The sequence below is a fragment of the Oncorhynchus mykiss genome, chromosome 29, assembly GCF_057628025.1.
Source record: "Oncorhynchus mykiss isolate SJ-2025 chromosome 29, ASM5762802v1, whole genome shotgun sequence".
NCBI classification, from domain to species: Eukaryota; Metazoa; Chordata; class Actinopteri; order Salmoniformes; family Salmonidae; genus Oncorhynchus; species Oncorhynchus mykiss.
The window spans coordinates 23,434,064-23,456,744 of record NC_143050.1 but is presented as its reverse complement, the minus strand read 5'-3'; the positions used below and the strand labels follow the sequence as shown (position 1 = coordinate 23,456,744).

The 22,681-nt window shown below is 44.2% G+C and overlaps 1 protein-coding gene across 4 annotated transcripts in view; it reads left to right on the top strand.

Annotated features, from left to right (window-relative positions):
* The window catches only part of LOC110509348 (retinoic acid receptor RXR-alpha-A), a 146,003-nt gene that overhangs the window by 23,680 nt on the left and 99,642 nt on the right, over window positions 1-22,681 (top strand). For 2 of the 4 annotated variants that reach the window (XM_036967462.2, XM_036967460.2), the window contains exon 2: window positions 10,433-10,633. In XM_036967462.2, the coding sequence (XP_036823357.2) occupies window positions 10,433-10,633 (201 nt within the window). The remainder of the gene's footprint in view (window positions 1-10,432; window positions 10,634-22,681) is intronic. The other 2 variants (XM_090226844.1, XM_090226843.1) reach the window with 1 other exon arrangement.

Here is a 22,681-nt window from a genome sequence, read left to right as displayed (position 1 = left end):
GCCCCTGGCTATCCGTAAAAAAAAAGAAGCAAATGGTACAATCTGATTTGCTTATTATAAGGAATGTTTAATCACTTTATTATGTAAATGTATTTGCAGGGCGAGGTGGTGTGAGGGGTTAATGGAAAACTTCTAGCTCCTTTACAGAACACAGAGAGGAGAGGGGAGGTAGGCTAGTGAGCGAAGGCATGTGGATTCACTTTAAGAGGCTGACAGGAAGCGTGCTCTGGGTCCTTCCTCTAGGGCAGTGGTTCCCAAACTGGGGGGGGGGGGGGTCCCGGTTTTCAACTTACTCTTGAAAGTTGTAATAGTAGAATGCACAAGGTGCAATTTTGAAATTGGGTTGCATCATCAGTTCCTCTTGTCATGTTAGTCAGATGCAGACCTTAGAGAGCTATTTAGTTGTCCAAATCAACTAGCGCATGTCAGCTAATGTTTTTTTATTTAGATTTATTTAGATTTATTAGCCCATAGATATTGACATTTTTTTGTGGGGTGTGAACAGTTTTTGTCATGAACAGTGCTTGTGCCCAAGTTTGGGATCCACTGTTCAAGGACACAGACAGGCAGTGGGCCACAGGTCGCTCAGCTACACTGCTCTGTTCTTAATGCCTTAAAGTACCTCTTCATAACCTCTACTTCTGCTCAGTCTTCTGTTAAATACTTTTTTAGTTCTCTGTTGTTAACCTGCGACGCATCTTTTCTTTCAGAATCTACAATCCTGCCTATGGGATGTAAGCAATACTCTTACTTACCTGAAATGTTAACATATCCACTCACTAGCTAAAAATGTATGAAACCGCATAAACAGAAACATTGTACTCTGTGGGGAGCATCTTTCCTATATTGGCTGAATTTACAACATACATTTTTATTCAGAGCACATCAAACTGTATTTCTATGTGGCGGACTGGCAGGCGGTGTTGTTTGATTGGGTAGAATGGGCCAGTGTGCACTTTGCCAAGAGCTGTTGGCATGGTGGACATTAGTCATGTGAATAGTTACTGTAAAGATCCAGAGAGAGATACTGGATTTTAAATGCTTGCTTGTCTCCGCTCCTGTCAAAGGAGCCTTTTTTCCCTTCACAACTCTTCTATCCCAAATTTGATTATGCCGTTTGCCCAAAGAGCTCGTCGTCTGAATGCCCTTGTTCCCCCATTTCCCTGGAGGAAGGTCTGACGCGCACCAGCAGGCTTTGAACCCCCCCAACCCCCTTCCCTTCTCCTCGTCTCTTCTCTAACCTCGTTACCAAAGTCTCTCTCTTCTCTCCCCCTCCCCCTCCACCCCACTGCCCTTCTGTTCCTCCTTTGGGTTCACCGCTTCACAATGAGTGAGACATATAGCCTTGAATTATCATCAGAAACGATCACATTAGCATCATGTAGACTTAGCTCATACAGCACTGTGTAATGTACTGCTCAGTGCTGTGACAATCTGCCTGTCTATAGACAGAACATCCAGCTGTTAATCAACATTAGCTACACACTTAGATTTCCCTCAGTCATACCAGGCCCCAATGTCAACAATCGCAGTGGGACAGCATCAGTGTTTCATGAATGTTTACAGATGTTCAACTGAAGGACACACAAACCAAGCCGCTGTGCCACTTGTTTCTGCTGTAGAGTGACAGTTCTGCTGAGACCAGGGTCAGAGAGTTGTTGTCCGCTTTTTTCTCTCTGACAATAATATGATAGTTATTGTATTACTGTATACTTTCTTATATACAACACATGTAGTATTTTAATAGTAACCATGGAATTGATATTTTACTATTGAGCATTCTATAGTATAAGTTTGTATTTCAAGGTTGCCTAGACATTTCCTGAACAATAAACCAGAAAACCAAATGCCTGCTTTTCAGTCACTGACAAAGTTGTTTAGGCATTTTGCCAAATTATTTTTCAAGATACATTTTTCTCTTGTGTAGATAGCCATGCTGCATTCATAATTGAAAATCACCTATGCAGGAAAGGTCATCATTGTCAACTCCTCACTACAGTTGCCTTGTGGTTTCAAATGCCACACCGGTGCAACTGCCACTTTCATTACCCTGCGTCGGTGTGAAAGTACAGACTCAATTTGAGAGAGAAAAAGGAACGGCATTCACCTAAAAGAGCCGTTACAGAAAGGTGCTCTTGTTCCTTTCAAAAGCCTCTGAGTTAAGGTCTTGCAAAACACAGTTGCTTAATAAGTCATTCAATAAAACTGTCCAGTTAACATTTTATGGCCAATTCCACAGGCCTCTGCAGCGCTTGGTGTTTTGACTCTTCGGAGACGGAGTCTAAAAATGTGTTTCTTTCACAATTTTCTGTAAGTTTATGTTCTTTCTACCCACACTTAAAAACCTAAGAATAGTTCAGTTGTTCTGTGTTGGGTTAGGTTGGGTCAGCATTATGTCTTCCAGCCAAGGTCTTCATAGGCATCTGTTTCTTCATAAGTCCGGCTGGCTGGCCTGGCCACCCTGGCCCTGCTTTCAGGCAAAACAAAAGCCCTCAGGTGACTCTTGTTAACCATAGAAGTCAGTCTAGTCCGGTTAATTCATCCAAGGCAGTGCAACTGGTGGAGCCAGATCACCCCCAAGCTACTCCAGGACAAGCCCTGTTAGGAACCCTTTGGATTGACCTAGTTAGGTATAGTGGCTTTGTGGGTGCATCCATGATGACTCCTTGGTTTGACATGGAATGCCGTATAAAACTGTTACGGTCCTACTGGGCCTTGTAACTCTATACCCCAGGAGGCACCCCGTGGGGTGAGCTAGCCGACTGGGACCCAGCTCTCTTGACCTACTCCGTGTGACCTGTCCTCTGCTGTGATTGGCTGGTCAGGGACCCCGGTAGTCTCAGTGGGGGGTCCAGCTTGGGGTGGAATTTCAGAGCAGGCTAGTGTTTCCACACCTGTGGGGGGTCCTGTTGTGTGAGGAGGGAGAGGTGGGAGACAGAGAGACACATAAAAGACAACTGCAAGGATGATGTTCTTACAGGGTTTGTGCCTAGAACACCAAAAAATTGCCTTTCTAATGAGCTTCATGTGCACTTCCTCGTCTCCTTCCCACGTCTACTTCATGGTCATGATAGATCTGCACAGCCCTTGTTTTTATTGAGATAAAGAGGAGCTGAAAAGCATGTTTAGTGTGGTTTTCTTCAAAGGAAGAAAAGCTGCAGAGTGAAAAGACAGTTTGCTGATGGAGCAGATATGTCGTCGGGGAAAAGGTTGGATGCTTTCCATGCTGATGATCAGCCTCTGAAGACGAGAGAGACGCTCTCCCTTAGAAAGGACTAATACCCGGTTTCCCGATTGCGATGGAACTAATGCTTATGAGTGTTTTAACAATGCATCTTTCCTGCAACAGCCGAAGATGTAACGTTTTTCCCAAAACACCATGCAGAGAGAAGTCGCTAAGTGCATCGTTTGTGCATTTGTCGCTACGGATAGGATCGAAAGAAAGGCAGCAACTCTCTCAATTCAAATCTTAACGTAGCATTATAATTATTTTACAAAACTGACGACGGATCAGCTCTGTCACGAACCGGCTCAAAGCCCGTAACAAAGGGAGACAACGTGGAGATAAGGAGTAACAAAATATATATTTATTAACTAAAGCAACTAAGGAAAATATACAATGATGTGTGTAATCAGTAATCAGTAGCGTAAGTGAGTTTTGCGTGCATGAATGTGATAATGCAGGGTGTTGAAAGGTGCCAAAGCAAACAAACAAAAGGCCACCAAGAACCACAACACAATCTACAAATGTCTGCATGGAGAGAGTCTCCCCCATGAATGTGGAAGAGGTCTATTTATCCTGGGAGACACCTGGCCCAGGTGTTTCCCATGAAGCTGACGACCCTCCCAACTCCGCCCACCGGCATCCTAATAAGGAAACAAGAACAAAGACAGAATACAGCAGACAGAGTGGGAGGGTCGTCACAGCTCCTAGAGAAATATTACCACCTACGGCTGCAAATATTGAGGCGGTTTATTCTAATGTTTATCGAATAAAAATGCACAAAATCACTGATTTGGCACATCATTGGGCACATTGTAGGCACACATCATGAAATATGTTGAGACAAATTTCAGACAGTAGCCTCAATTTATTGAACACGAAATAGGCCTTGTATTTATATTTTAATGCAGTCATCTCTGTTTTCATTTGAAGCATTTTTTTACCCTACAAATGTTTGTATCAATTGCAAAGACATGGGTAACTTTGTATTTGTAGTCAGCTTTGTTCTGAAGTAATTGGCGGTCAAAAAGAGACGGATAAACTATGTGATTCTGTGTTTAGTAGAGAGATCTTCTTTGTATAAAGTGACGTGTTAGCTGTTCTACAGAGTGGTCTGTGGCAGGCTTTAGATTACAAATGTTTTCAAGTGCAACGTTAACAACGATGGTTTTGGCAAACAGCTCGGAGGTTTAACGATGCTGCCAAGAATCTTCTAACGATGAACTTCGCCTTAAGATGCTTTTGGGAAATCGTGTCCAGGGTAGTGATGAGCATTTGATATCCAGAGACAGGGAGAGTGAGAGCTGACGGGCTCTGTCTGTCTGTCAGTCTGTCTGTCTGTGTGTCTTTGGGCTCTTCTCCTCTTTACAGTGTGTGCTCTGCTTTGATAGCTGATCTGCTTTGATGAAGGTCCAGTCAAGGGAGAGAGTGTCGTGCAGTGCAGCAGAGTAACTGTCAGTCATTTTGCATAATGAGAGACTGCTGCCTTGGATTTTTCCTCGAAGTGAAAAGCAAACACCTGAGGTTCATGGAGTGTAACAGTGATGAACCTCCGCTCTGCTCTAATCACAGAACAGCACAGTGTGCCACACTGCACTGTGCTGGACTGAAGTCGGGCAAGGATGGGGCCTTTCAATTATAGTTCCTTTCACAACCTTTTTGGAAGTGTTTTACATTAGTTTTACATTAGTGTTTCACATGGGTAAAACTCTTCAAGTCCACACTTATATTTATGCGCAACCATATGTCATTAATGAATAAGAACTAGAGAATAAGACAACACAATAGCCTATCTCAAGGGCACATGGGTAAAACACTCAACGTCCACGCACTCCAATGCACAAGTCTCTCTGGTGCAGGAAGGGAAAGAATGGAGGGATGTGGAGGAGGCTCTTTAATTCCAGAGAGGAGGCCGACCATCCGTCTGAAGATGGCTGAAGGGGAATGGCGTTTACGATGGTTGCCCTGGCGATTGATATCCTTGCTGCTAGGTCCTTCCCTGTGTGCACCACTGAGGCCCTATCCTTGAGGACTTGGAGAGCTGCGCTTCTCTCTGTGTGGGAAAGATGCTTTTATTACGTCCCTGATCCATGAAGGGCCCGACGAACTTTGACCTTGGGCTTGATTGCCCTGGTAACGCCAAACAACGACAGTGGCCATTCTTTAAAAGCACTAAATGAGGACTGCAGACCCCCACCCCCACCCCCACCCCAGTGATTTAAAAAAAACTTTGACTGTTGAAAAGCTATATCCCATAAATACAGTAAAAATACTAAATTGAGTTTTTTTAGACACAACTGCAAACTTAAAGGCGTAGGGCAGTCAATGAGTTGGTCTGATGGGAATCTATCATCAGCCTCCTCCCTTGCTTGAGGAACAATAGAGGAGCAATAGAGAATGAAAGACTTACCTGGACCTCCTATTGAGATATGCTTTTTGTTAAGTAAATCAGGTGTTAAATGAGGTGAAAAGGAGTCTGGAGTGCCACTTTAAGTCTCATAAATAGCATAAATGATTTTACTGTAATTCTCCAGTAGGCAACCAGTGGACATGACACATAGAGATGGATATGCGTTGCTAACCCACAGTTTACAAGTGTTTCCTTAGTGTTTGGCGTTTCTATGAGACTGTTGCGAGAACAAAACGTTTTATTTGCGTCCCCACCCTTTATTACGAATGCAAATCTCCATACCTTTGTTTCATTAGCACATTGTCATTATGCCTTTGTCCCATTAAGTGCTCTATCATCATGGCTCTTTTTCATTAGCGTAGTCGTATCTAAAGACTTGCTTTCATTAGCACCGTGTTGCAAAGGCTGTCTTTTCATGATAGCACTCAATGTTTAATGAGAAAACCCCCAGTGTGTTTACACTGTTCCTATCCCTGACCGCCATTAATGATAATGCTGATTGACTGTTTGTGGGGGATGTTTGAGCTTGTCCCCTAAAGATTGGATCCTCACACAGTTATTAAACCCAACGAGATCCCTCTCCTTTTCTCTCCTCCTGTTCTCATCCCTCGCTCCAGTTGGAAATCAAAGAAAAAAGTGAAACATTCCTGTAATCAAGGGTGCACTGCATGAGCCAAGAAGACATGGCGGAGCAGCAGTATGATAGATGCCTTTAATGACAGATCACTAGATGACAGATCACTTGCGTTAGAGCTCTCAACAGGAGGACCTGTACACACAGGCCTCTCTTCTACTGCTACATTTTCATCATTCACTTTGTCTGCTTCAAGAGGAGGAGAAATGAAGCTTCTTTATTAAAACCAATCCAGAAGGGTGGATAGCAGGAAAAACAACCCCCAAATGTTTTTGTAGTCATCAAGGAAAATAAATGCATCAAGTCGATGTGACACTCCCTGAACGTCTGAAATGGCATATTAATATCAGCTCTATGCTGTTTCTCAAAAACAATGAAAGTAATGTGCAGGGTCACATATCAGGTCAATGCAAGAGTTGATTAGGTAGGGTCTTGTCGCCTCTACTTTTGACCTGACGGTGAAAATGACACTGAATGAATTTGTGTTCTGTTTCTATCAGAGGAACATCTCATTTGCTCAATGAAACTACAAGGAACAATGTTCCCCCTCACATATTATCTGATTCTCTTCACACTCCAGTCCTCTGTCTCCCACAGTTCCAGCTTTAGGTAACATTCCCAGCATTTGAATGACATACTGTAGCTTTACTGTGTCCCGTGGGAAGATTATTCCAGTGGATGGCTAGCGGAGTGTTGTTTTTGGCCCCTGTCTACTTGGTTTACACCTGATTTTGGAAAAGTCGAACTTGACTGGGAGCCTTAGCTCATATGCTAACTTGGTAATGTTCAGTGACATGGCTCGGAGCCCTATGGCATGTGTCATTGTCCAACCAGGATTTTGCTGCTGCTGTGCTCTCAGAGGAGACAGGGAAAGTGTGGTGGGGTAGATTTGATGGACCATCTATGTGTGGTTTTAGTTTACTTGCAGAACCATTTTACTGAGCATTAAAATGTATACATTTATACAGATTATGTGTCCCAAACAACCCGTTATGTGTCCCGAACTTCATTTTAACGTGGGCGAAAAAGTTTGTTATACTTCTTGCTAATACCTTTAGAATGTGACAACAGTGAAAGTATCAGACAAACAGGGTGACATATCAACTTCTTCTCCTTTCAAACATGTTTATTCTTCAAAACAAATTCTGCTTCTAAGTGAGCAGTAAGTGAGCAGTCTTCATGTCTGTTTTATTTAAATGAGACTAGAGGTCGACCGATTCTTATTTTTCAATGCCGATACCGTTACCGATTATTGGAGGACCAAAAAAAGAGCAGATACCGATTAATCTGCGATTTTTATATATATATTTGTAATAAATGACAATTACAACAATACTGAATGAACAATGAACACTTATTTTAACTTATAATGCAAAAATATAGTGTTGGAAAAAAAAGTAAAAGTGTAATATGTGCCATGTAAAAAAGCTAACGTTTAAGTTCCTTGCTCAGAACATGAGAACCTATGAAAGCTGGTGGTTCCTTTTAACATGAGTCTTCAATATTCCCAGGTAAGAAGTTTTAGGTTGTAGTTATTATAGGAATTATATGACTATTTCTCTCTATGCCATTTGTATTTCATATACCTTTGACTATTGGATGTTCTTATAGGCACTTTAGTATTGCCAGAGTAATCTCGGGAGTTGATAGGCTTGAAGTCATAAACAGCGCTGTGCATCCCACATTGCTAAGAGCTGCTGTTTAAATGAATGCTTACGAGCCTGCTGCTGCCTACCACCGCTCAGTCAGACAGCTCTATCAAATATCAAATCATAGACTTAATTATAATATAATAAACATACAGAAATACGAGGCTTTGGTCATTAATATGGTCAAATCCGGAAACTCTCATTTCGAAAACAAAACGTTTATTCTTTCAGTGAAATACGGAACCGTTCCATATTTTGTCAAACGGGTGGCATCCATAAGTCTAAATATTGCTGTTACATTGCACAACCTTCAATGTTATGTCATAATTATGTAAAATTCTGGCAAATGGCCTTTCAACAGTTTGCAACGAGCCAGACGGCCCAAACTGCTGCATATATCCTGACTGTGCTTGCACGGAACGCAAGAGAAGTGACACAATTTCCATAGTTAATATTGCCTGTTAACATTAATTTATTTTAACTACATATGCAGGTTTAAAAATATATACTTGTGTATTGATTTTAAGAAAGGCATTGATGTTTATGGTTAGCTACATTATAGCAACAATTGTGCTTTTTTCGCTAATTAGCTTTTGTTAAATCATCAAGTTGAAATAGGCTGTGATTCGATGATAAACACTTGTTATGCAACGCAGAACAAGCTAGTTAACCTAGTAATATCATCAACCATGTGTAGTTAACTAGTGATTATGTGAAGATTGATTGTTTTTTATAAGATAAGTTTAATGCTAGCTAGAAACTTACCTTGGCTCCTTGCAGCCATAAGGTCCTTTTGATGCTACACTCAGCCTGCCACGCAGTCTCTTCGGGAATTGCAATGTAATCGGTCATAATCGGCGTCCAAAAAGGCAGATTACCGATTGTTATGAAAACTTGAAATCGGCCCTAATTAATCGGCCATGCCTCTAATTGAGCCTGTTTAAGAGGATCTCAGCTTGTCTGCGTTTGTTCATACAGGTCTGGGCTTGATGCTCCATATGCATCGCTGGCATTTGGATTATTCTATTATTCTAATCAAATGGCTGAGGAATGTGCTTGACATGCACAGCCCACCCCTCTCCTTAGAACATACACACGCATGCACGCACGCAGTAATGCACACACACACACACACACACACACACACACACACACACACACACACACACACACACACACACACACACATGCATGCAGCAACCCACACACATGCAAGCGCACTCACACACACTACACACACACTCCTGACCAAAGCGTCAACATCCCAGATGGCTTATCATGGGGAACTAATTCAATATCACTGTGCCTGTTTTAAATGTCATTGGATGAGTTCATCTGGAGTGACATGTTTTTCATGGACCAAATAAAGGAGCTATATTGGGCTCGGAACAGAGCAGAACAGAACAGAACAGAGCAGAGCAGAGCAGAGCAGGGGGGGCTTCTCTGACCAACGCTCTTAATATCTGCTGGAAATCTAATGGTCCTCATGAAGAAAATAATAAAGTCAGGATTTGAGGAGCTCTGATGATGCCAATGAGATTCTCATGTACTCCTCCCAGTCGATAATGGCTTGGTAAATCCTCCACTGACTGACTTTTTTCTCTAGAGGCTGCCAAGCCTGCCATGTCAGTCACAGAAATACATGCCTTTTCTGATGCTATTCATTGGGTCAAAGTGGATTTCAAAGGTCAGAAACGGAGCTCTGGTTGATGTACTGACTGTGATGGGGCTTTCAGTTGATATTGGTTGTTTTGACACTGTCAATATACTATCTCTACGGGTTTTCTGTCTCGCCTACCTACTTCTTTTTCTGTTCAACTCATCATGTCATGTGTAGACATATACAGGATGGTGTGGAATGAAATGGGAATGGCCGGACTAGCGGGGGTTCAGAGCATTCAGTCACCCATTGTGCGAGATAATGACTTCCCTATTGAGTCTGACCCTGGTGACCTCGGAGACAGACAGCAAGATGCCCCCACCCCAGACCCTCCAGGCATCCCTGCCATTTGGCATTTTGCCCACACAGATTTCCTAGCCCCAGCTCCATGCCTCTCCACCCCTGCCTAGCCTCCTAACCAGCCTCACGCGGGCGGTTGCTTCTCCTGGTCACCTGACCCTGGGCATGGCCATGAAGCTGACATGGAGCTCTGAGCTATCCTCATCTTCTGGGTTAGAGGGTCACAGAGACACAGTGCTCTAAATGTGAGAGGTTGCTGGGTCTCCATGTGACAGGGGAGATGGATGTGTAACCTGCTGGTGGGAGGGAGGCCGGTCAGAGATGACGGGTACAGCAGAGATCCTTAAAATCTTCCCTCATCCCCTCTCTGTTACCATAAAGGGCAACTTGTAATCTGTATCGACAGGCCTATCCAGGCAGCACCCTTCACCATGTTCAGTACCAGCAACCCTCATCTCAGCTTTCTCTCTGTTAATGTCAAAACAATGTATCGTCATCATCCTGTCTGGCTGTTCTAACAGACTCCCTCTCTCCTTCCCTCTCCCTCCCTCTGCAGGGTTCCTGAAGCCCCAGTGCTCGCTGGTTCCGCCCCCCCAGCGAGGACGCTCGGGGGAGGCCTGCTCCTGTTTCACTGGCATGTGTCACCTCCACCACCCCCGGATATCTACAGGTAACACTCAACGCCATCTCCACATCCCCTCGCCATCTTCCCCGTCATGGCAGACTCCGCACCTGGGAAGACACCTGTATCAAATAAGTATGAGCTAAGATTTGCCAATGGATAGAAATAGTATATAGTTACAGTGTATTATACAGTACATTTTACATACTGTATAAATTGTTTTATTTGGTGAGATAAACATACAATTCCTGGTAGTAGGAGCATTTAGTGTAGCAAATTTGAATGTCTGAACATGCCATGTCAAAGCAGTATATCCACAATGCAAGATGTTGCTTGTTCCGTTCCATAGCTACACACACACACCCACCCTGAGGTGTAGAGCTGTCAGAGCCAGAAATGTTGTTTCCATGCAGGGTTCAGCCAGTCAGTCAGTCAGCCTGATGATTCATGTATTCTTTGCACGTGGAGGCCCGGTGATGGACATGTTAACAGTGGTGCTATGAGACAGGCCTCTGCTCTCATCACCTCCGTTTTCTCTGCTAGGGCAGCCGGGTCAGGTGAGGTCAGCGTAGCAGTGCATTCTGAACCTGACCCTCTGGTATGTGGGGATTGAGGGACTGTACTGTGCTGTTGCTGTGTTGTTGCTGTACGTGTGCCTACCCTGCTGGTGGCTTCATTGGCTGGGAGAGGAAGACTTGTGACTGAGTGCTTGTTGTAACTTAACACCCATGTCATGTGAGGGGAACATGTCTCGGACAAAGGGGACGAGACGACAACACCCAAACAGTGGCACCTTGGATGAATTTACAGGAGAGAAGAGTGGTACATTAGTGTGATTTTGTTCTATGTGGAACTTCACAGACAAAGCCCTGTTTTAGCTTCACAACTTTGAAAGGTTGTTTTGAAAATCGAATTTGTCACATGCGCCGAATACAACTGGTGTAGACTTTACCGTGAAATGCTTGTTTATCAGCCCTTCTCAACAATGCAGAGTTTAAAAAATAGTAAGACAAGAATAATAAATTACACAAGAATGGAGCTATATACAGGAAGTACCAGTACCAGATCAATGTGGAGCTATATACAGGAAGTACTAGTACCAGATCAATGTGGAGCTATATAAAGGAAGTACCAGTACCAGATCAATGTGGAGATATATACAGGAAGTACCAGTACCAGATCAATGTGGAGATATATACAGGAAGTACCAGTACCAGATCAATGTGGAGATATATACAGGAAGTACCAGTACCAGATCAATGTGGAGATATATACAGGAAGTACCAGTACCAGATCAATGTGGAGATATATACAGGAAGTACCAGTACCAGATCAATGTAGAGATTTTTACAGGAAGTATCAGTACCAGATCAATGTGGAGGTATATACAGGACGTACCAGTACCAGATCAATGTGGAGCTATATACAGGAAGTACTAGTACCAGATCAATGTGGAGATATATACAGGAAGTACCAGTACCAGATCAATGTGGAGATATATACAGGAAGTACCAGTACCAGATCAATGTGGAGATATATACAGGAAGTACCAGTACCAGATCAACCAGTACCATAGTTTGTCATGGACAGTGCTTGAACATGCTGAAAGGGGGGCCTGAGTGAAAAGGTTTGGGAACCCCTGACCTAGACCACCTTACTTGCAACTTGCAACTGTCAATGCAGAAAGTACCAGTACCAGATCAATATAGAGATTTATACAGGGAGTACCAGATCAATGTGGAGCTATATACAAAGAGTACCAGTACCAGATCAATGTGGAGCTATATACAGGGAGTACCAGATCAATGTGGAGCTATATACAGGGAGTACCAGTACCAGATCAATGTGGAGCTATATACAGGGAGTACCAGTACCAGATCAATGTGGAGCTATATACAGGGAGTACCAGTACCAGATCAATGTGGAGCTATATACAAAGAGTACCAGTACCAGATCAATATAGAGATTTATACAGGGAGTACCAGATCAATGTGGAGCTATATACAGGGAGTACCAGTACCAGATCAATGTGGAGCTATATACAGGGAGTACCAGTACCAGATCAATGTGGAGCTATATACAGGAAGTACCAGTACCAGACCAATGTGGAGCTATATACAGGGAGTACCAGTACCAGACCAATGTGGAGCTATATACAGGGAGTACCAGTACCAGATCAATGTGGAGCTATATACAGGGAGTACCAGTACCAGATCAATGTGGAGCTATATACAGGGAGTACCAGTACCAGACCAATGTGGAGCTATATACAGGGAGTACCAGTACCAGATCAATGTGGAGCTATATACAGGGAGTACCAGTACCAGACCAATGTGGAGCTATATACAGGGAGTACCAGTACCAGATCAATGTGGAGCTATATACAGGGAGTACCAGTACCAGATCAATGTGGAGCTATATACAGGGAGTACCAGTACCAGACCAATGTGGAGCTATATACAGGAAGTACCAGTACCAGATCAATGTGGAACTATATACAGGAAGTACCAGTACCAGATCAATGTGGAACTATATACAGGAAGTACCAGTACCAGATCAATGTGGAACTATATACAGGAAGTACCAGTACCAAATCAATGTGGAGCTATACACAGAGAGTACCAGTACCAGATCAATGTGGAGCTATATACAGGGAGTACCAGTACCAGATCAATGTGGAGCTATATACAGGGAGTACCAGTACCAGATCAATGTGGAGCTATATACAGGGAGTACCAGTACCAGACCAATGTGGAGCTATATACAGGAAGTACCAGTACCAGATCAATGTGGAGCTATATACAGGGAGTACCAGTACCAGATCAATGTGGAGCTATATACAGGGAGTACCAGTACCAGATCAATGTGGAGCTATATACAGGGAGTACCAGATCAATGTGGAGCTATATTTTTTATTTATTTATTTTACCTTTATTTAACTAGGCAAGTCAGTTAAGAACAAATTCTTATTTACAATGACGGCCTAGGAACAGTGGGTTAACTGCCTGTTCAGGGGCAGAACGACAGATTGTCAGCTCGGGGGTTTGAACTTGCAACCTTCCGGTTACTAGTCCAACGCTCTAACCACTCCCGCCCCGGGAGTACCAGGGAGTACCAGTACCAGATCAATGTGGAGATATATACAGGGAGTACCAGATCAATGTGGAGCTATATACAGGGAGTACCAGTACCAGATCAATGTGGAGATATATACAGGGAGTACCAGATCAATGTGGAGCTATATACAGGGAGTACCAGTACCAGATCAATGTGGAGCTATATACAGGGAGTACCAGTACCAGACCAATGTGGAGCTATATACAGGGAGTACCAGTACCAGACCAATGTGGAGCTATATACAGGGAGTACCAGATCAATGTGGAGCTATATACAGGGAGTACCAGACCAATGTGGAGCTATATACAGGGAGTACCAGTACCAGACCAATGTGGAGCTATATACAGGGCGTACCAGTACCAGATCAATGTGGAGCTATATACAGGGAGTACCAGATCAATGTGGAGCTATATACAGGGAGTACCAGTACCAGACCAATGTGGAGCTATATACAGGGAGTACCAGTACCAGACCAATGTGGAGCTATATACAGGGAGTACCAGTACCATAGTTTGTCATGGACAGTGCTTGAACATGCTGAAAGGGGGGCCTGAGTGAAAAGGTTTGGGAACCCCTGACCTAGACCACCTTACACTTGCAACTGTCAATGCAGAACATGTGAATGAAGGGGGCCGTGTGTATTCAAAGGGTCTGACAATAGAACAATATTGAACAAAAGGGACTGTAGAAAAGCAATAGCCAGGCAGAACAAGAACCCACTACCCTCTCTGTCTCTCTCTCTCCCCCACACATACTTTTTCACGGACACGTCTCAGCACGATCTGTGAGGTGGAGACACAGTTAGTTTGTTCTCCCTCATGGTTGTGTGTTGCAGGGCTGGTGTCATTGATGGGCACATTTTGGACTGTCAGAACCCAGTGATGGTGGGCACGTTTCCTGTGCAATTCAATATTTTTCTAGCACACCAACTCTATAAGTGGTTACTGTTACTGTATAGGACTGTGTCAAAGGTCAATGTTTCTACTTTAACTTTTTCCTTATTTCAAGCCACGACCACATTAAATAGTTATCTTTGCCTGGGTTGATTTAGTAATGTTCCCTCTGAACTGCGCGCTGCCGGGCAGCTCTCCCAGGACTACTGCGTAGAAGAAATATCACAGGAAGAGACAAACGAGATAGAACTTCACTCAACTCTCTCTCTCTCTCTCTCTCTCTCTCTCTCTCTCTCTCTCTCTCTCTCTCTCTCTCTCTCTCTCTCTCTCTCTCTCTCTCTCTCTCTCTCTCTCTCTCTCTCTCTCTCTCTCTCTCTCTCTCTCTCTCTCTCTCTCTCTCTCTCTCTCTCTCTCTCTCTCTCTCTCTCGAGTCTTCCCCGTTAGTTAACACTATCAACGTGTCCATTACTGTGGCAATCGTGATGGAATCAAGTCAATTTTAGCCACTTTCAATGCTGCATACCGAAACAAAACCAATCATGCACGAGATGTTGTAGGAGGAAAGCATCAGAGAAGGATTCTATTGCATTGACACACATGACACAGACCGGTGCGGCATAACCAATCAGAGCTGCAGTAGGCCTATATGCAAATAGACCATTGCCACATATGGATCTGTGCCGTTTACTGTTAACTGGACTGTTTGCAGCATGAGTGGTCGTAAGTAGATGCGCTTGTTTTGAGATCAAAGTGAGAGTTGAACGTAGGCACGTGTGCACATTTTGTTCATATCCTTTGCTAGTTAAAGAGTTATTAGCCCAGTTATAGATCATTTGTAGTCAGCAATGGGGGAGTGGTTGTTTCCTACAAGAGCACAACATGTGTACATTTCTAGACTTGATGAAAAGCCAGAGCTTTTTTTGTCTTAAAGGGGCATTGTTGTATTTTGATACAGGCTTGAATAAGCTAAGTAGCCAATAGGCAGAGGGTAACATCATTTGTCTGATTCTCTGTAATAAGGGTATGGGAATAATAATGCATTTTATTTTGAAAAGTGGTTTCTTGCAGCAAACAACACAACATTTTCAGTCACCTTGTCAGAAGGACCTGCAGGTTTTTTTCAGAAATCCCATGGTATGTAGGCCTACCTTGAATATCACACTGCTACTGTCGGCTGAATGATAGAACAGCTATTTCAATGTTAATAAGTTATGGGATGCATTTTCTCCATTGTTTTTGATGGTTGACCACTTTGGTAGGCCTACGTTATTATGAATTAGGCACAGTAGCCTACTTGGCCACTGTTAAAACTGCAACTTAAAGCAGATACAGCCTCAGCAGACCTAACATTTGCTCAGTTACTAAAATAAATTGACGGAACGTTACTGACAAGTGACGTGACGGGAATGTGCGAGACGGTCAGATTGTGTTTTCTTATCTTTTAAGTGTTTCGCTATTTTGCAAGTTCAGTGGTGTTCCCTGGCCTAGCTGCTCAGAGGAGAGAGAGAGAGAGAGAGAGAGAGAGAGAGAGAGAGAGAGAGAGAGAGAGAGAGAGTGTGAAAGCAGCATTGTGGTTTTAGTCACAGAGAGGATCAGTAGTATGTACAGCCTAGCTAGAGTCGGTCCTTTATACCCAGAGTCATAATCATGGATCTAATTATGGAATGTGTTTCTGTAAATCTCTCATCACCACATCCAGCACACACACCCATCCTAGCCCGTCCGCACATCGGTGGGATTGTCCTCTAATCCTGTCCCTCGGCCTCCCGGCCATAGCCACAATGACAAGCTGCTGTGGAGGACAAGGGGGGCTGAGTGAAGACGTAGCAGAGGATTCTGGGAAGGTTGGTTGGCCTCGCCCGGGGAGTCGACTCCAGCGATGATGTCCTGAACTCCCGGCAGCACAGTGATGTGGCCACGCTCTGGTTTCAGGGGTTTCACATTGTTTTGAGTTTTCAAAAACAAACCCTTACTGGAAAGAGACCGTGAGAAACAGTATTCAGGGCTTTTTTCTTTTCCAGAGATCATTTTAAAAGCAATCATTTTGTTATTTATTTTTAAAGAGACCCCCCAAAAAAGCTGAGAGGAAAAAAAGGGTTTTGGGCAATGTGTTATGTGAAGTGAGAGTACAAGAGAGCTTTAAAACAGGGCTTTTTGAAAGGCCCTCACAATGCAGGCCTTGTGCTGTGATTTGGTCTGTCCTCGCGGAGCTGAGCGGAGGAATGGAAAAGATTATCCGCAGGAATGTCTGGGGTGCCCTCAAACGGAGCGGGCCGTGTGACTAGCCAATGGGAGAGAGCCCTGCCGAGCGGCTGGCTAATTTCTTCCTGATGAACTCAGCCTCCTGATTGCCAGCACTGAACTCACATATGTCCAGTTTTTGGAGAGACCAAATGACAGGACATAGAGAAGGACGAGGACGAGGAAGGAGAAGAGGGGTTGAAGTGTTGGAGTAATGGATTGCTGGCTCCTTTTTTATTTGATTAGAGTGGGTAGTATATGGGTGTGGTTTTGGGATTATGGTGCATTTCAACCAAAACAAAATGATCATTAACTAAGCCCTAAACCTCAACTAAATCTTGTAATAAATAATGTGGAAATTGAGCTTGAGAAGTTGAGGTGACTAAACTGCTTGGAGTAACCCTGGATTGTAAACTGTCATGGTCAAAACATATTGATACAACATTAGCTAAGATGGGGAGAAGTCTGTCCATAATAAAGCGTTGCTCAACCTTCTCAACAGCGCTATCAACAAGGCAGGTCCTACAGGCTCTAGTTGTGTCGCTGGACTATTGTTCAGTCGTGTGGCCACAAGGACAATTGCAATTGGCTCAGATCAGGGCAACACGGCTGGCCCTTGGATGTACACAAAAAGCTAACATGAATAATATGGATGTCAGTCTCTCCTGGCTCAAAGTGGAGGAGAGATTGACTTAATCACTACTTGTATTTGAGCAGTATTGACATATTGAATGCACCAAGCTGTCTGTTTGAACTAGTGGCACACAGCTCAGACACCCATGCATACCCCACAAGAGATGCCACCAGAGGTCTCTTCACAGTCCCGAAGTCCAGAACAGACTATGGGAGATGCACAGTACTACATAGAGCCACGACTACATGGAACTCTATTCCACATCAGGTAACTGATGCAGCAGTAGAATCAGATTGAAAAAACAGGTAAAAATACACCTCATGGAAGAGTGGGGACTGTGAAGCAACACAAACATAGACACAGACACATGCATACAAACACACGATAACATACGCACTATACACACACGTACACATGGATTGTGTATTGTAGATATGTGGTAGTGGTGGAGTAGGGACCTGAGGGCACACACTTAGTGTGTTGTGAAATCTGTGAATGTAATCTTGTAATGTTTTTAAAATTGTATAACTGCCCTAATTTGGCTGGACCCCAGGAAGATTAGCTGCTGCCTTGGCAACAGCTAATGGGGATCCTTAAGGAATATAAAATACATAGAAAAAACACATCTCTCCCTCTCTTTACTGACTCTCACAGTCCACTCTGAGTGGGAGTGGCCTCCAGGTGTGTGCTTAGTCTTTGATTGACCACTCTGATGTCGCTTTGGTTAAACAAGCAATAATTAGGCCTTAAGCCAAGCCCTATTAGCTCTCACCACAGTCTGTAGCTGACCTCATTACCCAGTCTCAGAATTATCCCACTGCCTCGTAAATCCTGCCAATTCATTTGGATCCCATTTACTATTCTGCAGGACTTGGAAAGAAGACATAGAGCTGAGCCAGAGTAAACTGCAAGGAACCACTGAGGAGAACTGAACGCGCACATCTAGCAACCTCCTGACTGTGTGTGCACTGTGTGTGCACTGTGTGTGCACTGTGCGTGTGTCAGAGAGTGTGCGTGTGTGCTTGTGTGTATAAGTGGAGGCTGCTGAGGGGAGGACGGCTCATAATACTGTCTGGAACGGAGCTAATGGCATGGCATCAAACACATGGAAACCATGGAAACCATGTGTATTTGATACCATTCCACGTATTCCACTCCATCCATTACCACAAGCCCGTCCTCCCCAATTAAGGTGCCACCAGCCTCCTGTGGTGTGTGTTATGTGTGTATTGTTTGTGAGAGAGAGGCTCAGCAGAGCTTGAGCAGCGCTGGGCTCAGGCAGTCGGGAGTAAAAACGGTCAAAAGTGATGGGACTCCAGGCAGCATGTGTTTGTAGACCTTGTGGTCACACAGCGGGATCTGCGTGCTGGGGGACGTTCCAGTGGCTCCCAGCGCCTCGTATTTCCCGAGCGGGGTCCCACAGAGGTGAGGGAGGTCGAGGAAAGGGAGCTTGTTAGGCCCAGCATGCTCCATGCTCGTTGCTCTCTAATTGGCTGGCTGGAGTCCGTGCACTCCCTGGCTGCTTCCTGCTGGGTCAGGAGCCAGAGGCGCCAGAGCACCAAGCTGCCGATTACAGGCCCCTGCATACACAACCACCACACAGACACAGTCTATAATAGTCAAATAACAAATGTGTGTCTATCACAGCATTTCTGGATGCTGATCCCACCAGAAAATAAAATAGTCTAACAGTTGTTTGTGTCCAGTAAGAGCAGTTTAATATCTTGGTATGTTCAGTGTGTGGTCTGGGGCCTGTCACCTCTGGGATAAGCTCTGCTAACAGTCTGAGCTAATTGGATGTTTGGATTCATATTGTACTCACTAGATACTGGCTTTAGGCCTAACATATACAGCCACCTCCCTCCACCCTGTTCTGCAATGATTTACAAATTCCATACGTCTGAATCCGTTGGACTTTTTGGGGATGAAAAAGGGATGAAGGGAAATGTCCAAACCGTATAACATCATCATGGCTAGATTTGAATCCCTGTTCTGTAGCTCTATACAGGACGTAAACATGGGAAGATTGAGAACAATGGCAAAGGCCTAAATTCTTGCCTGATTAATTCCATTCTATTGTTCTGAATCGTCAGACTAATTGTGGAGCAATCCGCCAGCTAATTGAAAGCAGCTCAGTTTCAAGAACAATCCATAAATCTCTGCATTGGTCTCATGGGAAACACATAAATCAACTTCTGATGTAAAGATGGGTTTGATTTAAAGCTATGTTGTGAATGGTAAGTTATCTTGGATGTGTACATGTGTGTGATTATATTGGATGTGTACATGTGTGTGATTATCTTGTATGTGTACATGTGTGTGATTATCTTGTATGTGTACATGTGTGTGATTATCTTGGATGTGTACATGTGTGTGATTATCTTGGATGTGTACATGTGTGTGATTATCTTGGATGTGTACATGTGTGTGATTATCTTGGATGTGTACATGTGTGTGATTATCTTGGATGTGTACATGTGTGTGATTATCATATCTCAGAACTGATGGGTGTTGGAGAGGGAGTAGAGGAATGGGGAGACATTGCACCTGCCTTTGACACCTTCCCAAGGAAAGGGAGCCGTGTGCCAGCAGGTTGGACAGGGCTGATGTAGCTAGAACGCCAGGGACCTTCCGCTTGGCACAGAGTGACTGCAGCCATCCATAGTGGGCCAGGAGAAATCACAGCCACTAAGCCTTTAATAACTCTCTGAGCCCATAATCCCTGCAGAGCACCATCACACTGAAATGCTATCTCATTGTTACAGCTCAAACCGTAGGAGGGAGGGAGGGAGGGATAGCCATAGGTTCACACCTCATCATACACCCCAGAGAGGCAGAATGATGTTTTTACTTGAATGATTATCACTGTAAGACTGTTGGGATCAGAATGCCTCGCTAAACTCACATTCAATGCAAGAATCTGAGATCGAATGCGAGTATTAAATCCCAGTGCTGTTCACAGAGATGTTTTGCCACATATTCCAAATCCGTGTGGATTTGACCCCAACCCTGAAGTCAGATGTTCACTGTACCAAGGCTGCATCTGAAAAACAGTCTTTTCTTCTATCTTCCATTAAACATGAATAAGCAAGTTCTCATTCTTGCGGCCCCATGTTGCTTAATGCAGTACAGTATGTTAATCACAGCAGGGGCACTCTGAGTACTCCTCAGAAATATACGGGTAATCTAATAAATGCCATGAATATAAATGAATATGTGCATGTTAACCCAGATATCTGAGCCGTGCTCAGTGCTAGCCGCTCTCCCCCCAGTGGAGTTCGACTAGCTCTCATCATCCCTGATAAAGACATTAAAAGGAAGAGAGGCTATTCTGACTGTCACAGCAGCTCTCTCTGTTGACACTGCACAGTGGTGGACTGCCATCCACCCCCCTTAACTTTAACCAGTGATAAACATGAGGAGGACGAGAGTGACGAGAGAAAAGCATCAGTGTGTGTCTCTCCCACATTTTAGAATTGCCCTCCCGTCAACCTAACCATGCTAGTTTAAGATGTACTATTCAGCCCTGAACAAACATACTGTTGCCGGGAAGAGAATGTGTACCATAGTGCCAGAAAAGGATGATGTACTGGCCAAGAAGAGTTGAGAAGTCAATAAAGGAAAAGGAATCATATTTAGCCTCTATGAAAACAACTGGTTTCTGAGGACAGTGGTTAAAGGGGAAACTAAATATAGTTTAGTTTGTGATATATAGGAATGTCATCTGTTACAGGGTCCTTTTTTGTTCATCCTCATTTGCTCACGACTGGACTGGGATCCAAGCCAGCCATGTCGAATAGCTAACAGTGGAGGGGTCACACATTTTGGACAGGCCTAAAGAAAGAAGCCAATTTAAATGATTTATTTATCGATTTGTATTTTCTTCCCGACCTATGCATGCTTCCCTCTCTGTGCTGGAATTACTGCCGTCGTTCCTAGAGGTGCTTACTTAACTGTTAACAACAACAGCAAACTAATGTGAACTGGGCTGCCCTGTAACTGGACCTCAGAGTGTAGTTCAGAGCATACTGTAGTTCAGAGCATACTGTAGTTCAGAGCATACTGTAGTTCGGAGCATACTGTAGTTCAGAGCATACTGTAGTTCAGAGCATACTGTAGTTCAGAGCATACTGTAGTTCGGAGCATATTGTAGTTCAGAGCATACTGTAGTTCAGAGCATACTGTAGTTCAGAGCATACTGTAGTTCGGCGCATACTGTAGTTCGGAGCATACTGTAGTTCAGAGCATACTGTAGTTCGGAGCATACTGTAGTTCAGAGCATACTGTAGTTCAGAGCATACTGTAGTTCGGCGCATACTGTAGTTCGGAGCATACTGTAGTTCAGAGCATACTGTAGTTCGGCGCATACTGTAGTTCAGAGCATACTGTAGTTCAGAGCATACTGTAGTTCGGCGCATACTGTAGTTCGGAGTCATTTGGGTCCAATATAGATGGAGACTTGCCAGCGATAACTAAATGTTCTGTATCAGAAACCCTTTCCCTTCTCATTCTCTCAGTTTCATAAACACACTGTTGACCGCTATAACTCTTTTCTCTTTGAGAATCAGCCAAATAGGAAACAAGGAGATTGCTTTATTAAGTTGCTGAACTCAGTTCCACTAGTGTGGAAATGTTTATTATTGCCCATTCTTCTGTCAAGCTTTCCACAAGGCTTCCATACTGCAAGCTGGGAATGCATATTCCAGAATGTTTCTGCGGAATGGTTGGTGTGTCCTCTAGATCTGTGCCTGTCTTGTCTGTGTACTGGACTGTGTGTAAGTCAGCGGTGGCTTGGGGAGCTCCTTTAGAGGGGGTCTGGGAGCTTCTTCCTTTTTGTGCCTCTCCCTGTTTTCTGTATGGACAGTCGCTTCTGTCCTCAGCGCTGCTGGGAATGTGAAGGATGACGGGAACCTCGATCATCCAACTCTCAGTCCCTGGAGGGGGAGCAGGGGTGAAGAGCAGGAGGGGAGAAAGGGGGAGGCAGGGCGATCGCTATTTTGATGCTAAAGTGATCGGACTCGCTTGGCATTATAGCTGGCTCTGCGGCAGGGGGAGGTGGGGAGGCAGCTGGAGCGAGCGCTTGATCCGAATGTCACCGAAGCCGATCTCATGAAGTGGGAGGTCAGCACTGGAACACATACCACCCTGGTTGCACCCACCTCAGCACAGCACCACCCCTCGCCTTGCTCTCTCGCCTTCAAGGGTAAGCTGGGGAGCTGGGCTAGAGGGAACGAGGGATGTCACGTCTCTCCCTGCCCAGCAACAGGCCCACTCAAGTGTGCTAATGCAGCCATGTGG